The sequence below is a fragment of the Sylvia atricapilla genome, chromosome 20 (genome assembly GCF_009819655.1).
Source record: "Sylvia atricapilla isolate bSylAtr1 chromosome 20, bSylAtr1.pri, whole genome shotgun sequence".
Lineage (NCBI taxonomy): Eukaryota > Metazoa > Chordata > Aves > Passeriformes > Sylviidae > Sylvia > Sylvia atricapilla.
Genome location: NC_089159.1, coordinates 7,371,001 through 7,390,651, shown reverse-complemented (window position 1 = coordinate 7,390,651; position 19,651 = coordinate 7,371,001). Strand labels below are relative to the sequence as shown.

The following is a 19,651-nucleotide window of genomic DNA, read 5'->3' as shown; positions in this document are numbered from 1 at the left end:
CAGCGCCTCCTCAGCAGGGCTGCACCACACTTGCTGTGCGGTGGCCGTGGGGCGGAAGAGCCGCTCGTCACCCTCAGCAGCTTTTTCAGTTTCTCTTTTGGCTCAGCCTGTCTCTCACCGGGCTCTGCCACCCCATGGGACACCCTGTACCCACCTCTCTGCACCAGCCCTGGGTGCCAAGGGGGCCCCAGGCTGCTCCAGCAGCAGCAAAACCCCCACATACAGAGAACACCAGGTCCAAGGCTTCAGCCCAACACCACTGCCCCCTGTCCCTGCCTGCAGCCCCCCGTGACTGCACATAAGGCCCCACCAGGGCAGGGGGCAGAGCTGCCCCACACACAGGGCACAGACAACCCCTTTCTCCTGCCACACACCCCCCCAGCAGGAAACAGCCCCAGAGGCTCTTCAGAGGCACATTTCAGTAGAAGCAGACAGACCCTTCTCCTCCTCCCCACCTCTCTGGGCAGCCAAAGGCACAGAGCCCACTCACAGTGCTGCTCCCTGTGCCTGGCCACATTCATGCCTCCCCAGGCTGCTTCCAGCCAAGCTGATGTCTCTGGGTTTTCCCTTCACTTTGGAGCACTTCCCCAAACTGCCAGGGCTGAGAGCAGCCAGGTTTTGGGCAGGGGGGGGAAAGGTGCCACCTCCTCACCCTGGGCTGAGTTGTGGGGAGTTCCCATCCCCTTTATCCCAGAGGGTGCTGCCCCAGTCCTGAGACAGGGTGAGCAGGGTGTCTCTGCTCAGGAGGTGACGATGCCAGGCTGAACCTTAACCAGAAGCTGCACCCCCACAGCTCCATGCCAGAGGGTAAAACAAGAGCCCTTCTTCCTGTGACAGCCAGCAAGAACCCTGCTCTGGGATAAAGGTGACAGGCAGGGAGCAAAGGCCAACAATCCATGGGGAAAGGCTGACAATCCTGTCCCTCTCTGTGGCTCAGCCACCAGGAGCATGGCAAGGTCCATGTCCTCTATGATTAATAAGGCACCAGCAAGCAGCAAGGACCAGGTAGAGCCCTAATCTTGTACCAAGAACTGTACTGGAGGAACCCCTCCAACTCCTACCCAGGCACTAAGGAGCTCTTCAGGGCAGAGACACCAGCCAGAGGCTGGCAGAGGGCTCAGCCCTCACCCTGTGCCCCTTTTCCACCATCCCAGACCCACAGGAAGGATGGTCCCTCCTGCTGCCATCACCACAGGCACACACAAAGCTCCGGGGAGCCCTGGGAGGGGTTGTCCCAGCACAAGAGAGGAGCAAGGGTCTCTGTGTGCACACAGTCCTGCCAGCCTGGGACCCAGGGCAGCGGCAGGCAGGGATGCCCGGTGCCTCTGCTCCCAGCCATGCAGAGATGGACATTCCAGCCCCACCATTCTGGGAACAAACGGGGACCCATCACCACCCACGTGGCAGAGGGGGTCCCCCAGCCCAGGATCCCGCTGCCCACCCCAGCTCCTTGTGTCCCATCCCCGGCCGGAGCCCCTGCCCCTGTCCCCTGTCCCCTGCCCGGCGGGGACAGCCAGCGCGTGGCCGCGTGTGCCGGAGCCAAGATGATTCAATCGAGCCTGGAACAAAGACGCTCCCAACTTCAGCCTGCAGAGCACGACGCAGCCTCCACCCCCCCAATCCCGGCACAGACCCCGCGGCATCACTCCCCTTCACCGGCACCCCAAATCGCCGCCGCCCCCCTCGCCTCACCATAGGTGCAGTTACAGCAGAGCCGGACGATGACGAGGATTTCCATGGCAGCCCCGTGTGCACGCAGCCATCGCTGCCGCTCAGGCGGCTGCGGCACAGCCCCGGCCCCTCCGCACGGCTCCCGGCACAGCCGCGGGCGGGGAGGAGCGCTGGCCAGGGGCTGGGGGCTGCCGCACGCCCCCCGCATCCTAAAGAGCCGCGACCTCCGCCCCTTATCCTTCCCCCGGCTCCAGGTGCACACAAAGGGCTCGGTAATTCACCCACACACACACACACAAAAACCTGCGTCCCCCTCCCCAAACCCGCCGTACCCTCCATGGTGACGGACGTGTGGCTCTCCTTCGAGTCCTTGGGGCCCTTCACCTTCAGCTCCTAGGGAGGGAAAGGCCCATCAGAGCAGCCCGTGGGGGGCTGGGGTGAAGGGGGGTTCAAGGTCATGGGGTGCCCCCCATCCTTCCTGCACCCTGATATCTCCCCCTGGCCCAGCCTGGCCGTGCTGGAGGCCACACACGGGTGGGTGCTGGGTGAAGGAGTGTGGGTTCCTGCCCGGCTGGGAGCAGTTCTGGCTGTGCCCAGCAGCTGGGACATGGTGGTGATGCCACGGACATGGACGGGATAAGGGGGTCCAGGCTGTAGCCACGGAGGTCCCCATTTCTGTAGGGGAGCCAGGCATGGAGATGCAGGCAGCAGGAGATGAGCCACAGGTGCCCAGCACCCACCAGCACTGGACTGGGGTGGTGATTGCACAGCCCAACCTGAGCCTGCATGAGGTGGGGACAACCTCCTGCAACACCCAAAAGACCATGGCCCTCCAGCACAGCCCCCAGTGGCCCAGCCCTTGGGGACAGTCCCTGTGAGTCCCCAGGGCAAGGAGAGCATCTCCACAGGGCAGACACGGTCAGCTCAGCCACGAGGACAGTGTTCTCTGTCCTGTGCAGGGACAGCCCGGGCACAGCCCTGTCCCATTGGCACAGCCCCATCCCAGCTTACCTCCGAGATCTTCTGGAACTGGTAGTTGCTCTGGCTGCACTTCTCTGCCGTCTCCAATGCGATTTTGTAGTTATCCACAAAGGCCTTGTAGACCCCCAGCTGGCTGGCCTGTGGGGAGTGGGGGTTAGCCAGGCACCAGCAGGGTGCTGAAGCCCCCCACAGCACCCAAGGGGTCAGGCAGCCTTTGAGGTGACACTGCCCAGAGTTGTCCCCTCCTGGCAGGACACTCAGCCAGCTGGGGGTCACATGCTTGGCTCCTGCTCAGGGCAGGATGGTGGAGCTCCTGCCCAGCCTGTGCCTCCATAAACCTCCAAAATCCAGCAGAGAGATATCAAGTGCCTGGACAGCAGAAGCTGAAGCTACAGCCCTTCAACCTGGCCTCTCCTCCTCTCCCCAGCATGGTCATGGCATCCACGGGCACAGCCCTCGTGGGCAGCACAACTCCAAACTCAGCACAACTCCAGCCCTTCTCTGCTTCCAAGTGGAGCAAGACCCAAGGAAGATGCATACCAGCTTCTGGAAGAGGTGGCCCATGGTGACATTGCTGTCCCACTGCTGCACCTTCGGGCACAGGCTGTCATAGAACTCCTTGTGGATCTCATAGATATCCTGGATCTTGTAGAAAATCGTCTCGATCTGCTGGAGCGTGAGGACGGGCTGCGACGTGGTGGCCGTGGCCTTCAGTGGCTTCATGGGCTGCCAGAGAAGGGAGAGTTTGAGATGAGGGCTAAGAGGAGAACACTGGAGATGAGGAGGATCTCAGCTGGCAGCGAGGGCTGCCTGGGACACAGGGACCAAGGCTGGCAGCTGGACTAAGGGGCACTCTGGGCTCCTGCATCCTCGGATTTCCCCACAGTGGTGGTGACCCCGTGTTGTGCAACAGCGTCTCGCCATGAAGGTCAGCAAGGCCACAAGAGGAAGCAGGGCTATAAATATGTCCCCAACATGGACATGGGCACTGGGGAAGGTGAGATGGACAGGACAGAGCAAAGCTGGCTCTGGTGTGGCTTCTGGAGCTTTTGCTCCCACTCAGGCTGACATGTCTGGGGGAAGCCACCCAGGAAGAAATGACTCCATCCATCCATCCATCCATCCATCCATCCATCCATCCATCCATCCATCCATCCATTCCTGGAGGGACTGTCCAGTCTGGAGGCTGTGCTCACCAACAAGAGGGCCTCCAGCTGGTTGATGTAGATCTCCTCACTGGCCAGGAAACCAGAGAGCACCAACTTCCGCATCTCCAGGCCTTTGCCAGCGTCCCGCTCGCCCTGCAGAACACAGCAAGGAGCCTGGCTGAGCCAGCAAGTGGCACAGGAGGAGGAGACCCCTCATCCCACCATTCCTGGCATCCCCACGTGGGCACATATCCCTGCCAGTGTCAGGAAAGCTCCGTGGCAAGGCGCGGGCATGTGCCCGCTGGGCAGCAGAGCCCGTCTGGAGCCGGCTGGGAAAGCCACGAGCCGTGCTGGCTTCTCTCCCCTCCCTGCTCCAGGCTGGCCACGAGCCCAGCGTCGCTGGCAGAGCTCCAGGATGGCGCACGGCATGGCAGGACTCTCCCAGGGCAGAGTCCAGAGACGCCCAGTGAAATCATGCTTGGCGCTGGATGGTGCTCCCACGTGACGCGGCACCACCCTTCCCCTTGGCTGAGGTTTCCCTCGGGAAGTGCCACCCCAGTAGGCACTGCCCAGTGGCTCTGGGGCGTGTCCCAGCGCCCAGGTCTGCTGCAGCACTGATGCTCCTGTGGTGTGACCCTCATGGCAGGGAGATGTCCGGGCTGGGGGGGCTCTGGGACCCTCAGCGAGGCTCTGCCAGTGCCCAGGCAGGGACACCCCAGACCCTGGACCATCCCATGTCACACCTTGGCTTCTCTCCTTAAAAATCACACTTGAGGACCAGGCTGTGCCACCCAGACAGGGGCCAGGCAGAGCCATGGGGGCATCACTCTCAGCCGTTCATGATGGTTTGGGGAGGACATTGGTGGCATCTCCCCTCTGCCCACGCTAGCTCTGGCTGTTGTGCCAGGGGAGGTGTCAGCTCCAAACACCTGGGGGGCACAACCCTGAGGTGGGCACGGCTGAGGGTCAGCATCTCTGCCCCTCTCTAGTGTCCATCAGCCGGCCCTGGGCGCTGCTGTGACAACCAGTGTCCACCCTGCCAGACTGTCCCATTAAGGCTGTCCCACGGTGACCAGCACAGCAGGAGGGTGTGCGGGGGGGCCACTTTTATTCACTGGGAGCTCGTGGGCTCTTTGCCACAGATTAGTCACGGGCTTTTCCTGCTTCCCCCAGCCTGGGCCCTGCGCAGGAGCTCAGGGGACAAGGGGCCCACACACCCCACGGGGACAATGTCAACTGGACCCCTGTGACCCAGAGCAGTGACTCTTAATCAGGGCCTCGTGGCTGCCCCATGCAGGAGACCCCAGCAAGGGCAGGGTCAGAGGCCTCTTGCAGCACCCAGGCACCCTGGCAGGGTGGGCATGAGATGCTGAGCTGCACCTGCCAGCACAGGGGTGTCCCCAGGTCTGCCCCCCCAGCTCTGTTTGGGGACTGTTTAGAAGTTTCTGGTGGCTGAGCAGTGGGGCAGAGTGTAAAACCCGCCCCTTCCTGAGCATCCAGTGCTGTCTCTGCTGAGCCACGCAGCTCCCACCCCACAGCACGTGTGGCTGTGCTCACCCCTGGAAGGACAGCTGGGTGGTCACCCCACTCTGAGCCCTCCACACCTTGTGCCTGGCACAGCCCTGCCCCGTGCCCCTTGCCCCTGGCCACAGGCAGTCCTGGGGTGTACTGGGGCCACGGTGATGCTCCCGCTGCCCCCAGCTCTGTCCCCCACCAGCACCCACCACATCACCCCAGGAGCCGTTCCAACACCTGGGCATCACCAGCACCAGCAAGATGCCCCTTGTGCCCACACCCACTGCCCAGCACGGGGGCAGGGTCCCCCCGCTGCCCACCTTCTCGCCGGGCGAAAACGGAGACACGGGGCTGGTGGGGGTTCCTGGCTCGGAGTCATCTTCATCCTCCAGCACTTTATCCAGGTACCCTATGGCCTCCTCTTCCTCCTCCATGGCCGGCCGCGCAGCGGGGCGCGGAGGGGACCCCGCAAGGCTCCAGGCAAAGGGGACTCACGCGGCCGAGCCGTCCCAGCCTGACTCAGCTCTGGACGCCGGCCACCAGCGCGGGATGAAAGGAGCCATTATGGGATCCCCGGTGCTGCTCCAGCCTGACCCAGCTCCGGCCTCCCCCGTCCCCGGCGGCCCGGGCTCTCCCGGCGCGGCTGCCGAGCCGGCGGCGGCAGCTCCGTGCTCTGGGCAGCGCTGCGAGCCCAGGGCCAGCCCCGCTCCCGGCCGGCTCCGCTCGGCCCCGGGGCCGCGGGCGGTGCAGGGGCCGCTGCCCGCGCCCAGCGCCCGCTCCGCCCTGCTCCTACAGGAAATGAATGCTCTCTCGGCAATGGAGGTGGGGCTGCTCCTCCGCCGCGGCCCGCCTGTGGTCAAGGCTGGGGAGAGAGGCAGCCGCCTTCCCCCGGCCGGTTTTCCCAACGTGTGTCCAGCTGGAGGCGCGGGGAGGGGTCCCCTGGCTGGCCCCCCGCGCTCCCACCCGCGGCAGTGGGAGAGCATCCCTTCTGTTGTAGCCCTCTGCAGCCCCGCGTCCCGTGGGAAGGCAGAGCGGGACCATTGCCAGCAGCGAGAAGGGAGCTTGGAGGGCAGCAGCGTGGGGACACGGCTGTGCACCCCCAGACGGTGCCAAGCCTCTCCCTGCCCCACAGGGGCCTGGAGGCAGTGTCACAGAGCTGAGCTGTGGGTCACACGTATCTGCCACACATCCTTTGGGGACCAGTTAGCACCTCACCGCTGCCCCAGCCTGACCGCAGCCCCAGGACACGGCGACACCGGCGCTGTGGATCACTCTGTGATCCTTATAAGGGACACTGGGCCTTGGAAAACAAGGCAAGAGCAGGCTGGAGGAGGGGATACTAATGCAAGAGCTGTTTCAGTAGTTTCCCACAGGCTCCTCAGAAGCAAAAGGGGAAGCAGTGGCTGCATGTGCTCTGCCCACAGGAGCCATCTCTTCTCCCTGCACCCTCCGAGCCTGCAACAAACTCCTCCTGTGAGATGTGGGCAGAGACACAGACACAGGGACTTTCCAGAGCCCGTGTCCAGCCCTGTGTCCATGCCACAGCTCAGCTTTTGCACCACAACCCTGCCAGGTCCCCAGAGTGGGGAATGGTCCCTGTCCAGGGGAATGGACAGTGCCCAAGTGCCAAACCTGGCAGTACCCAAGCAGGAGCTGGGACACTAACTCCACACCAGGACCTCGTGTTTCTCAGGTGGGATGGGGAGGGTTAAGATGTATCTGCGCGCAGCAGTCACAGTCCCCAGACATGGTTACAGCCGCCCCAGGAGCTTAAAGATAAAGACACCTCACCAGAAGCTCCTCCAGCCCTCTCAAAGGCACAGACACGAGTCCTGCCTCGCTGGAGGAGTGAGGGGTGAACATGGCACCCTGTGCCCTCAGCCACATGGGCACAAGCCTGTGCCCCTCGTGGGCTGGTGTTGGAGGCTGCTCTGCCAGCACAAGCAGCTCCAGATAAAGAGATGGAGGCAGAGCTGGCACTGGGCTCCAACACTTCCCAGTCCTGTAGGTCACAAAAATCAATATCTCTGCCTGTGCCCAGACCCAGCGTTCCCCAGCAGCCCTCAGGGACTCCCCTCTGCCAACATCTCCCCCCACCCCGCTCCCCAGGGCCACCCTCTGCTGTCCCTGCTGGCCTCGGGGTCCCAGCACCGGCGTGTCAGGGCTGTGCTGGGGGGACAAGGAGCCCCGAACTCGAGTGGTTTAGAGACAGCCCCGGGAGGCGGTGGCAGAGGGCAGCACCCTCCTCTCCCTCCCCAGGGGCGCTGGGTTTTGGGACGACGATGCTGCGCAGGGCTGCCCTGGGGAGGAAGCCACACCTCTCCCTCTTCTGCCTCAGCATCCGGGTCAGAAGCTTAACTCTTTCCATGACAAAAATAAAACTTCACTTTTTCCAGCCCGGGCAGCGGCAGCGCCGGGGGATTCCCCAGCCTGGAGCCGTGCGGTGGCTCCCCGCACTAACCCCGAGGGGCCAATGCGTCTGCCGGGACCCCACCGCTCCAGGGCTTCATGGAAACTTTCATTTTGGAAAAAAATCCCGCCCTTTTTTTTTTTTTTTTTTTTTAATTTGGATCCCATCCCGCAGCTCTCCTGGCATTCCTCCTCTGTTGGAAAACCAAAAAGCTTCCCAAGGATGCGCTGCGAACAGCAAGGGTTATAATCTAAATTATCCAGAGCGAGGGGGGGGATACCTTGTGTCCCCACTCCTGCTGGTGGCCGGTCCCCGAGTGCCACTAGATGGAGCCGACAGCCCGCGGAGCCGCTGCGCCCTGTCCCCAAGGGCTTCTGGAGCTGGGACCCTGAGAACTGCCCGCTTCCAGCGCTCCCGGCCGGGACAGGGACACGGCGGGACAGGGACACGGCGGGACAGGGACACGGCGGGACAGGGACACGGCATCCCCCGAACCGCTGCTCCCCGGCGCCCGGACTGCCACGGCCAGCGGAAACCGGGCACAGTGCCCCAGGTGACGGCAGCAGCAGAGCACAAACACCGCGGACACGCAGAGCCCCGAGCCACCCCCCGCGCCCCCAGCACCTACCCCTGTGCCGAGGCCATCGGTGGGCGTGGGCGAGACCCCGTCCCCGCTGTCCTGGCCGCGGGCGCTGAGCTGGGGGGACATGGTGGGCGATTCATCGATGTAGGGCATGGTTTCCGAGCCCTCCGGCAGCGCCTTGGGCTCCTCGTTGCCCTCGGCGTCGTACTCGTCCGCACCATAGTTGAAGTCTGCCGGGGTGAGAGAGGGTGGCCGTGAGCATCCGGGCACGGCTCAGGGTCACCGTGCGGCACCGAGGCCACCCAGCCCAGCCTGTGGTCACCCGTGGGCAGCTGACCCCGCGTCCCAGGGGTGACCACGGACAGCCCAGCCCAGCCTCGCTGCGCGCTCAGCCAAGCAGGCAAGAAGACATCACACATCACACCGAGCATCCTCGGCCCCGCAGGCATCCTCTGCTCGACACACTTCCCTATATTTGAATAATTAACGGAACCGAGAGGCCGACGGCCTCGTCTGCGCAGGGACAGCTGCTCTGCCAGACGCTCCAGCCCCATGCAAGTGGCTGTGCCCCGCCGGCCACCATCCCTGTGCCATCCCCGGGGAGAGACGATGAGCTGGGCTGGCAGCCACAGCCGCCGTCCTCCCTGCCCATGCCCACACTCCTCGGAGGATGGCAATGTGTCCCCTGGCAGAAGGGCTCCATTGCCTCCCCGACGGGGGACCCACGGGGGCTGCGCTCCCAGCGCAGGATGAGCCCCCCCATCCCAGAGCAGCACCGGTTTTGGGGTGCCCCATGGTGACCCACAATCCCCCATGGCCCAGGGGGATTTCGGGGAGACAGAGCCCCAAGTGGGAGGGCTGGGGGGGCTCCAGGGTCTGCAGTGGGGCCTCGGGGTACATCCTAACCTGTTACCATGGGAACGGCAGCGGCTCGGTGGCGGCGGGAAGAGGTGGCTGCAGCAGCCCCGAGATGCTGACAAAGGGGAGGGGGAAGGGAGCCCGGCTGCGGCAGGGGCGGCCGGGGGGTGCAGCCAGCACCTCCCGCCATGCCTGAGGCCAGCAGCCCCTCGGCAGCTCCCCAAGAGGCGGGGGGCTCATCCAGCACCACCCCGATCCCATGGCAGCCCCTCGCTCCCATCCATCAGCCCCGCGGATCCCTGGAAGCCACATCCCCACAGCTTCCTGGGCACAGACACTGGGGAGACCCCAGCTAAGACCCCAGGTGATAACCTGGCCAAAGCAGGGTGCACTGGGCTCAGGGCAGCCACCCCAGACCAAACCCCACACCGCTGCCACTCCATGTCCCCACGGCCCTGGCCATCCTGGACAAGGACTCCCCTGGCTCCCACCAACACCACTCAGCACATTAATATTACATCCTGCTTCCTAGGGAAAGTGGATAAATCTTTAAATCAAAGAGCGCTGCAAAGCATTGCTCTGCCCTGCCAGTGCCAGTGGGGAGGGATGGGGAGTCCCATCCTGCACCCGAGGGGGGTTGGAGGAGAGCTGTGACATCTCTGCCAGGACACCACAGCCCCTCTCAGACCTTACTTCTTTAGCAATTAGCTGATAACTATCCCTCAGAGGCTGTGGAGCCTCCCTCAGCAGGCCACCAGAGCCCACCTCCAACCCGGGAGCTGACTGGATTGGTCTCCCCACCCATAACACCCCCTGGTCCTCAGCTCCCAGGAAAAAAAGGAACCCTGGCTCTAACCTGTCCTGCCTCCTCATGGTGGGATGTCTATGGTCTCTCCTGTCTTGGACAGGTTCCAGCACCATCCAGGAGCACAGCAGCATGAGGATCACTAGCACTGATGTCCCTCATGATGGGGACTCCCCACACACCCACTCCACACAGCTCCCCTAAGCCCCCACAACCAGGGACTGTCCCCAGGGTGGGAATGCCCCAGAGCATCCCAAAGTGCTCTCCCATGCACCTTGTCCCATCAGGTGGGGTCTAAGGGGGAGCCAAGGCAGCAGAGAGGCGCCAAAGCTGATGGTCCCCACCAGCTCAGAGGTCATGAGGTGGCACTGCCTTCCCTCCACCATGGCCAAGGTCTGCAGCTCCAGGCTTAACCACAGGGACACCCAGAGTGCCACTGTCACTGTGGCAGTCCTGGCACAGCAGGGTGGCACACCTGGGTGGCTCAGCACCCAGCTAATGAGGAACACAGCGTTAATGACGCAGCTGGGGACTCTGGGAGGTGACACCTGCAGCAGTGCAGGGAAGAAGGTGGCATGGAGAGGGAAGGGACTGGCCTGCAGGGATGCAGGAATGACCTGGCTCCTGTTGCTACCAGTTGGAGCAGATCTACATCTCAGTCCCAGGCCAGGCCGGGGGATATCTACAGGCAGTGCCCAGCAGGCACTCAAGGAGAGGGACTCTGTGCTGCCCACAGGACAGAGCCATGTCCCCACAGCTCCAGCTGTGCCACCCACAGCTGTGCAGGATTTGAGGGGCCTCACCTGGGGAGCCTGGGCAGAGGAACCTCCCCAGCACCCCCAAAGGAGGGGACCAAGCACCACCAAGCAACCAGGAAAGGAAAGGGAGACACTGACAGGTGAGGGGACACAGAGAGGTTGTCCCCTGTGTCTTTCTGCCTGTGGGGTGCTTGTGGCACCCAGGCAGCCCAAACCCAGCACCTCCCTTCCTCCTCCCCCACAGCTGCATTGCCCCTGCAGCCTGTTCTGTGCCCGTGCCAAAACCCAGTGCTATTTTTGCTCCTGATTTTTAGCAGCAGTGGAAATCCTCCTGCTGTACCCCAGGCATGGAGATGGAGGGGAGGAAGGAAGGAAGCCTGGCCCAGGGGAGCAACTCTGGGGGGCAAGGACACCCCGACCTGAAACAGCCTTGTAGCCCCAATCCCACTGACTGCCCTGGGCCCTGAGCTGGATCCAAGCCCACACTGCACCCAGGGATGCTGACACCCATCAGGGCAGAGGCCCTGTGAGCTGGCACATGGCCCCAGCAGGGTGACAGGGCCAGGAACACATCCCCATGAGGGATTATTTTCCCCAGGAAAACGTTTTTTTTTCTGCCACATATCTTACCAGGCAGACCCAGGCTGCTGCCAGCACCATGGTCCCAGGAGAGAGCTCAGCCAAGGGCAGCAGCTGGCTCCTGCCCAGCCTGGATAGAGCACAGTCACAGCAGCTCAGGGTGGCATTTCCAGCTGGACACGTGCTGTTCCCCACACCCCGTCAGTGTGTGGGCACACACCAATGCTCTCCCATTCCATCTCACTTCCAAGAAAAGCCCAACATCCACACAGAGCCTGTGAGATTTTGGGGAAACGCCACGGTTTCCCTGTGCCTGGGTGAAAATTCACCATGACAACACAGATGTGTGAGCTGGCCTCGGACCTGCCTCCATGGGCCTCTGCTAAAGGGTGGCTCAACACAACGGCATCTCCTCCACACCATCACTACCCTACCCAGTGTGATCACTACCCTGCCCTGCATCCCCCAAAACATGGGCATGCCAAGCAGCCTCCCCCACGCCTTGGGGAAGGCAGCTGGAGCAGGGTTTAGGATGGCAGAGCCATGGCTTTGCAGAGATGCCGTGGCTGGGAAGGAAAGTGCAGAGGCTGGGGCTGGATGTGGCCCCTGGGCTCCAGCCCAAACACCTGCACAGCCACCCCAGCCCCCGGGGCTGCTGCTGCTGGATGTGGCCTCTGGCTGTGGACGTCAGAGGCTTCAGGCTGGAAAACTTGGGGGAGGCGGCTCGGCCCTACACAACGTGCCCCTTGGCGGCCCCTGCTCCCTCTAGGGCATGACAGATGCCAGATCCGTGCATGGAGCATGCTCCGGAGCATCCCACCTTCCCACGCACCCGTGCCAAACCTCGCTGCCCCACCGGCGCCAGGCTCCGAGCTCAACCCTGCACCTCCAACCCCACCCCGGGATGCCCACGCAGCTCAAACGCTGCCCCCAAAATAACACCGGGGACCCTGTGACCGAGCCCCCTCATCCCCTGGCCACGTCCCGCTGAGACAGCTGCCATGAGACCAGGGCTGCGGGGCTCGCTCCTCGCTGCTGCCCGTCCGCGGCATCGGGGACACCCGCAGCCCCCGGGCTGCTGCAGGACGCCCCCGGCCCCGCCGGCTGCCAGCCCCCGGTACCGGCACCGCGTTGCCACAGCACCGCCGGCACAGCGCCTGGAGCTCGCTGCGAAAATCACGGCTGAGAGGGAGGGAGAGAGAGAGGAGCCTTCCCACCGCCGAGCAGGGACGGCAACGAGACCTGGGGCCAAAAAGCATCCCCATCCCCAAAGCCCCCCGCGGGCAGTGCCGCCTGTCGGGAATGAGCTGCTCCAGCCTCAGCGAGCCCCACCGCGCCGGGGCCACCGCCACCGCCACCGCCACCGCCACGCATCCCGCTCCCGCAGCCCCCCGAGCCTGGGGGACGCCGGACCGATCCCGGCCAGCGCCGTGCCGCCACCGGGACACGCGGGACGCTCACGGAGGGCAGCACAACCCGCTGCCAGCATCGCCAGCCCCCTGCCCGGGCTGGGCTGGGACGCGCAGCCCAGGCTCCCGGCGCAGCATCCCTGCCCGGCGCGACGCAGCGTTACACAACAGGTAGGGGCCAGGCGGCCCCTCGCCCCCCTCGCCCCCCCGGCAGCCCAGGCCACGTACTGCTGTAGAGGGTGTCGATCCAGGAGAGGCGAGGCAGGCCGCGGTGGCTCAGCGGCTCCATGCTCGGAGGGGCTGTGCCGGCGCTCAGCCCGCTCTCATCTCACAACAAAGGCGGCGGGCGCGGGCGGGAGGCGGGGGGCCGCGGGCCCAGGCGGGGGCTGGATGGCAGAGCCGGCCACGGCCGCCTGCCCGGGCACACGGCCGCGCTTCTGCCAAGGGTGCCCGGGGAAGGAGGTGCCGCCTGGCAATGGCAATGGCAATGGCAGCGGCGTCCCGCCTCCCGCCCCTGCCTCGCCGGGGGGGAGCCGAGCTCGGCGTCCCCCCGCACGCAGCCACGCCGACCCTCCGCAGGGGTCTGGGGACCGCCGAGGAGGAGGAGGAGGACAAGGAGGGGATGGTGGTGGCACGGCAGCATATGCGGCTGTCCCCCCCGGCCACCCCAAGGAGAGCGGGAGGAAAGGGGGAGCTGGCTCCATCACCCCTTCCAGCACAGACTGATCTCCTTGCTGTGACCTGGGGATGCTGTGCCCACTTCGCAGCAAAACCTCCCCAGCCTCTCCAGTCAGTACGGCTGAAGGGCACAGGCTCTTCCCAACCCCGCTCCCCCTGTTTTTGGGAACCAGGGCCTGCAGGAGCCGGGAGCAGCCCTGCCCCACACAACTGGGGCAGGCGGAGCAGAACGTGGGCACGCAGGGGTTAAACCGCCCTCCCCAGCTGCATGTAGCCAAAGGAAATACGAAGTGCCAGAGTCATCAACCCCAATATGTCAGGGCGCCAGCCAAGCGTTCAAGTGCAAAGAGTGTCCTGGTTCGGGCTGTGCCCGCACCGCTGCCCCGTCCCGTGCCCTGCCAGCGCCCTCGGCCGCGTCCTGCCCGCGGGGCCGGGCTCCGGGGCCAGATGGCAGCCAGGCAGGAGGGAGAATGCTCTGCTGGCCACACAGGGAAGGTAGAGCCATCAGAGCGTCAGTGCCAGGACGTGGGTGGGAGACCTGAGGGGACCCTGCCAGGGCATTGCCACCGCCTGATTCCCGCTGCCAGGGCTGTCCATGACGGGCTCGGATGTAGCATTTTGGGGGAGCACGGGGAGCCCTTGGCACCTGGCATCCAGGATGAGGAGCCACTGGTGCTCCCAGCACAGCCCTGCCTGCCTGGGGGCTGCGTCCAGCCCTGGCAGGGCGAGGACATCCAGAGCCTCCTGCACCCACGGGCTGAGTCACTGTGCTCAGTCAGGGGCACAGGGTGCAGCCCTGCAGCTGCCATCTCCCTTCCCCTGCCCCATCTCAGGTACTCTGGGGGGCTGAGACTCCCCTCGTCCCCAAAACATGAGCACAGGCAGTGCCCAAGGGTGGCCACGATGTGACAGTCTTTGCTGCTGTCCATCCCCCACCAACTCCCCCGTTCACTGCTGCTTTGGCTCAAGCTGAGCATGTCCTCGCTTTGTCCCTCAATGGATGGAGAGTTTCCTCCACACCGCACACCCCTGCACCCCCCAGCCCCTCAGAGCCCGAGGGTGACGGGGCCCTGCCAGGAAGGTGACAGTGGTTCAGCTGAGAGCATCAGCCTTGTTCATGGCAGGAAACCACACTCCGCTGGTGTCTTGGGGAGCCCCGCAGCAGCACCAGCACAAGGTGCAGCTGCTCATCCTCAGCACCATGGCTGCAGAGCCGCGGGGGCAGCAGGCAGCTGGTTTTCCATGCACAGCTCCTTGCATACAGGCAGGGAGGGGCTTTTCCACGTTTTCCCCCCAGCCAGATACACTTCCTGGCCACTCCCGCCCACGGCACCAGCCTCTCCGCGCCCACTTTGCACATCCGCCTCTTTATCCGACACAGGGCATGAGCTGAGCACTTGGATGAGCTGCCAGACCTCCTGGAGCCATCCCCAGGATGGCCACCCCCAGCCTGACACCACACAGCACGTCCTGGCAGTGCCACGGCCAGGAGGAGCAGGCAGGCAAGTGCCCCACAGCTGGGTGAGCATCCTGGGCAGGGCAAACCGGGGCCACCCTGTGCTGCACCACTAACCTGGGCAGCTGGCCTGGCACAGCCCATACCAACCAGCCCCAGCAAACTGCTGGCCTGTATTTTTAGTTCGGTTTTCACACCCTTTTCACCTTCGCAAAAACAACAACAACAACAACAATAAAACCTCAAAACCTGCAAAGGCGGCTGAACCTTCCTCCCTCTCCCCGTGGCTGGGGGGGAGCACCCACCCACACCCTGGCACCCATCAGCCCTCGGTGACAGAGCCCAGTCCTGGGTGAGGAGATGCTGCCAACCGTGTTCCCAACCCACGCCACCCGCCCCCAGCTCCAGCTGGGAGCATCCCTGAGGCAGGAGCCGAGTTCCACCATCCCTCCCCACCACCAGCCAGCCCTGCACAGCCTGCCTGGTGTCTGGCTGTCTGCCTGGCATCTGCCCAGCCCCTGCCCGCCAGCCCACGCATCGCTATTTCTGGGCTCTTGTGCAAGAGTCCTCCAGTCGCAGCCACAGGAGCTGCAGGAGCCCCAAGTGCTTGCCCAGAGCTGGTGGCAGGCACCCAGGGCTGGTGATGGGCACCCAGGGCTGGTGATGGGCACCCAGGGCTGGCAGCAACCAGACAACAGCTCCACAGCCACCTGCATCTCCAACACTGGGGGCAGTTTTCCCACAGCAAGAGTGGAATGGGAGAGTGAGGCTGGGAGGAGCAGCATTCAAGTGGCTAAAGAAGCTAAGGACTGAAAGAGCAGCCAGAGTGCTTTGGTTTGGGAGAGGGAAAAGCCTGTGTGTGCTGGAGCCATGGGCTGCAGAGTCTGGGGCTGAGGTGGGAGATGCCAGAGGAGAGCCTGGCTTCCCCAGCTCCTCCAGTGCCTGCTCTGCTGGGCTCTCAGGAGGTCCAGGCTCTTCCTTGCTGGTTCCCTCTCCCCTTGCCAGAGGTTGCAGACAGGGAAGAGAGGAATAAATGAAAATGTTTCCAGCCTCCCTGCCAAGGAGCACAGCAGGTCCTCAGTCCAGCACTAAACTTCTCTTCCAGTATCACTCCCCTGTGGAATCAAACCCCTGAGGCCTGTGCCTCATCAGGCCCAAGCTGCACTCACTGGGGCACACTTGAGAGGTGCCAGGAGAACAGGGCAGTCACCTGGAGCATCCTGCCCTCAGGGCAGTGCCAAGTAGGGTGCCAGAGCCAAGCATGGGCAGGAGGACAGAGACCCAGCCACAGCAACACTGCTTCTGGCCTCTCAAAATACCAGATGGAGAAGGAATGAAAGGTGGTGGCTGGTCAGAAAAAGCCCTGTACTTCAGGTGAAGGCTTGGGCCAGCTATTGCATCGTGGTTCTCTTGCAAGGAGGCAGCTTTGGCTGTATCTGCCACAGCCCCAGCTGCTCCTCTCCCCCAGCCTGGTGCTGAGGTGGCTGGGCCAGGTTTGCTCCCCAGCACAGGAGCTGTGGAATAGGAGGAGGAGGTGTTGGTTCACAGCCTCGGAACAAAAATCACCCATGGAACAAAAACCATCCACGGCAGAAAGCCCTGTCCCAGCACAAAGGTCTCCCCATTGCCAGAAAATCCCTGAACTTTACAGCTGGGACTTATCTGGAGGCAGATCTGCAGGAGTCCTCTGGGATTCTGCTTAGGCTGGCCAGGCTCCGCTCCGGCTACAGCCAAGGGAGCCAAGAAGTGCTGCTGCTACTGATCTACACACGCCAATTATCCTGCTTAGCAAACACTGATAAAGTCATTTGGGGTGGGAAAGCCAAGCCTGCCCAAAAATGTCTCTGGGGAATGGGGCGAGTTCTGTGTGTTCCCTCGGGCTGGCTCCCGGCCACTGCTCCAGGTGACCTCAGCGGGAGGAAAATCCAAGAGGGCATAGGTGCCACTTTCTGGGATGGAGGGACACTTAGTGAGCTGCCCTGGATAGCCCAGGCTCCTTTCTTTAACCCAAGAGAATATGAAATCCCTGCCAGCACAGAGGAAAGCTTCTCCCTGTGATCGCTGCTGCAGGGTTGGCCACAGCAGACAGCATCCAGCAGAAGACAGAGCAGAGCCATCCACTGGGATCCCAACCGGCGGCGTGGCTGGGCAGGAGGGGAGGAGGAACCCGAGGAACAAAGAGCCCCGCTGCACAGAAGTGTCTTCCCAGGGAAACAGAAAGAAAACAAACCCCAAGCAGATTTCAATAGCCTTACAATGCAAATGTATTCAGGCCCCGCAGGGCATTTCTGCCTCTATCCAGCCACCTAATGAGGGTTTCTTGCCTGCCCTGCTGCTGCCATTGCTTCTACCTAGGGCTACTGATCACCCACGAGCAGCCACTGTGAGCCTGGGGGCCAGCTCTGTGCTGAAGTGCCCGTCCTCATGGTGGGCACAGCCCCTGGCACTGCTGGCACTGAAGGGCAAACTCCGTCCCCTCCTCCCCTTCTAGAGGGAAGGTGCAGCCCAGCACCAGCGCCCAGCCCTGAATGCTGCCGAGCTGGAGGAGCTCAGCATCGGCTCTGCCCCAGATTTTGGGGGCCAAAACCCATCCAATGGGACTGTGCCCAGCTGACAGAACACAGGGATGCTACATGAAGATCCACCTCCTCCAGGAGGGATGTTGGCATCTCTGTGCTAATGAGAGCAGCAGCACTGCCATGCCAGGGGACTACCCCTGCCCAGTGAGACAGACAGGGACACTCAGCCCTCTGTGCACCCATCCTGCTTGTCTGCAGGGCCCTGGCATCTGGAAGGGCTGTTGCCCCACCCAGGAGATGCAGCTGCTGCCATGGTGCTGCCCACAGTCAGAGCTGATCACAGGTTTCCCCTCTGCTCTTGCAGCTCCTTTACAAGCCCTTCACTATTTGCCCATCAAAGGGCAAACTCAAACAAGCAGCACTGAGTGCTCTCACTTAAAGCTTTAAACTCCAACTCTTCTACTCAAAGGCTTTCCAGCCTCATAAACTTTGCATTTACTTATGATCGTCTCTAACAGTGACAACCTGTCCCAGAGTTAACCCTGCAGTCCCCATCTCAGGCAGCAGCCTCACATCACTCAGGGGCTGCTGTCACAATGCCATCAGGGGGGTTTGAGTGGAGAGAAATCACCTCCCCAAGTGCTGTCGGGCCCCAGAGCAGATGGAGACAGTTCAAAGGTCCCCAGCAGGCCCATGCACACACACACGCTGCGGTTTTGTCCTCGCCTGAGCAGTTGAAATTAAATACTGAGACTCTGCCCTGGCCAGAGGAGGAACCTGCAGCCTCTTCAGAGCCAAACAAGCACGTTATAACAATGGAGAAATATAACGAAGTAAAAAATTCAAAATGAAATATAAGGACACAGAGGTGACAGGTGGGCTCTTGGGAGACACAGCTGTCCCCACTGCACCTCCCTGCTTCAGCGCCAAGATCCCATCCTGGTGCTGAAGGAAGAGAGATAGATGCACAGACCATGCAACATTTCAATCTCCCTGGGCTGTGGAATCACCATTCCTTCCCCTCCTCCACACCATGACCCACTCCATGCAGAAAGAGATGCTCCAGGACAAACTCTGGACTTTGCTCACCATTTTCCGTTCCGCTTCTACAGAATATTCCAAGAAAGGGACGAGGAACCAGCAGGTTCTAAGTGCAGCTTGGGACAGCAGGACAGAGCTGCCCCATCACCTCCATAGCTGCAGGGAGTTTTTCTGGGACAGACAGAAGTGCTACTTCTGCAGCAGCAGCACAAGCTGAAAGCAGGGATGGAGCAGCAAAAACAAACCCTGACTTTACTCAAATCATGCCAGGAGCCCCCAGTATGACACCCATGCCAATCCAGCCCTCATCTGGGCATGCAGGAGCGAGGTGACCAATGCCCCAGGAACTCCAGATGCCCCAGGGTCCTTTCCCCATTTCAGCCCTCCTGCTGCACACCCTGACACCGCCGCCTTTCTGTGCTCACCGCCCTCTGAGGCAGGACCCACTGCTGCCAGCAGCTCCCTTCCCATTTCCCAAGGTACCAGTGAAGGCAGTGCAGCCGAGTGAGGAGAAGAGCCCACGTGACTCCAGAACCTTTCCGTGAGAGAAACTGTAATTCCAGCTAAAGACAGGGCTGGGGATTCACTTACAGCACATCCTGCAGCCGCCACATCCTGCTGTAACCAGATCCAACCCACGCCATCATGGACTATTCCAGCTATGCCAGTGGCTCCCCACCCCAGAGCTCACATTTCTGGGGTGCAGGGCGCTGCACAGGGCAGGTCAGAGGCTCCCAAACCCCACAGCCTTCCAGAGAAGCTTCAGCTCCGTGGCAAAGCCAGCCTCTTTCTGCGCTTCCCAAGGACAAAGCGAGGAAACCGAGCACCGAGTTGGTCCCACTGCTGCGCTACCTGGCTGCCGGGCACAAAGCATCTCCGCCAAGCATCACCACGTCCTCCTCTGGGCCACCAGCACCATCTCCTGCTCAGCTCACCCTCTCCTGGCTGGCACCAACCCACAGCCCTCCATCCCTTCCATGGCAGATGGGAGGAGATGGAAGCGGCACCCCGGCACCGCGCATACTCAGCTGCGGGGCCAGCTGCGTGTTTGGCCACAGGGACAGGTGACGGCCAAGACGAGGGGAATTTCAGTCCTTTCCACGCTTCGTTTTGAGCCATCTGCTCGCTGAGGCTGGGATTTTGTTGGTCCCGGGTGAGCTGGCACGGGCGTTATCTCGGATGCCAGGATCATGGATCTGGCTGTCACACGCACCCGCTCTCGTGCGATAGCCGCAGACAG

At 62.8% G+C, this 19,651-nt stretch overlaps 1 protein-coding gene across 3 annotated transcripts in view; it reads right to left on the bottom strand.

The window, feature by feature from the left end:
- ABR (ABR activator of RhoGEF and GTPase) overlaps positions 1 to 19,651 on the bottom strand; it is a 37,623-nt gene that overhangs the window by 15,707 nt on the left and 2,265 nt on the right. The window contains exons 1-6 of one of the 3 annotated variants that reach the window (XM_066333441.1): positions 12,946 to 13,063; positions 8,354 to 8,538; positions 3,849 to 3,953; positions 3,193 to 3,378; positions 2,683 to 2,790; positions 2,004 to 2,064 (exon numbers count right to left, since the gene is read on the bottom strand). In XM_066333441.1, coding sequence (XP_066189538.1) covers positions 2,004 to 2,064; positions 2,683 to 2,790; positions 3,193 to 3,378; positions 3,849 to 3,953; positions 8,354 to 8,538; positions 12,946 to 13,006 — 706 coding nt within the window. In that variant the 5' untranslated portion in view covers positions 13,007 to 13,063. Of the gene's footprint in view, positions 1 to 2,003; positions 2,065 to 2,682; positions 2,791 to 3,192; positions 3,379 to 3,848; positions 3,954 to 5,635; positions 5,937 to 8,353; positions 8,539 to 12,945; positions 13,064 to 19,651 lie in introns of those variants that run through there. The other 2 variants (XM_066333440.1, XM_066333442.1) reach the window with 2 other exon arrangements.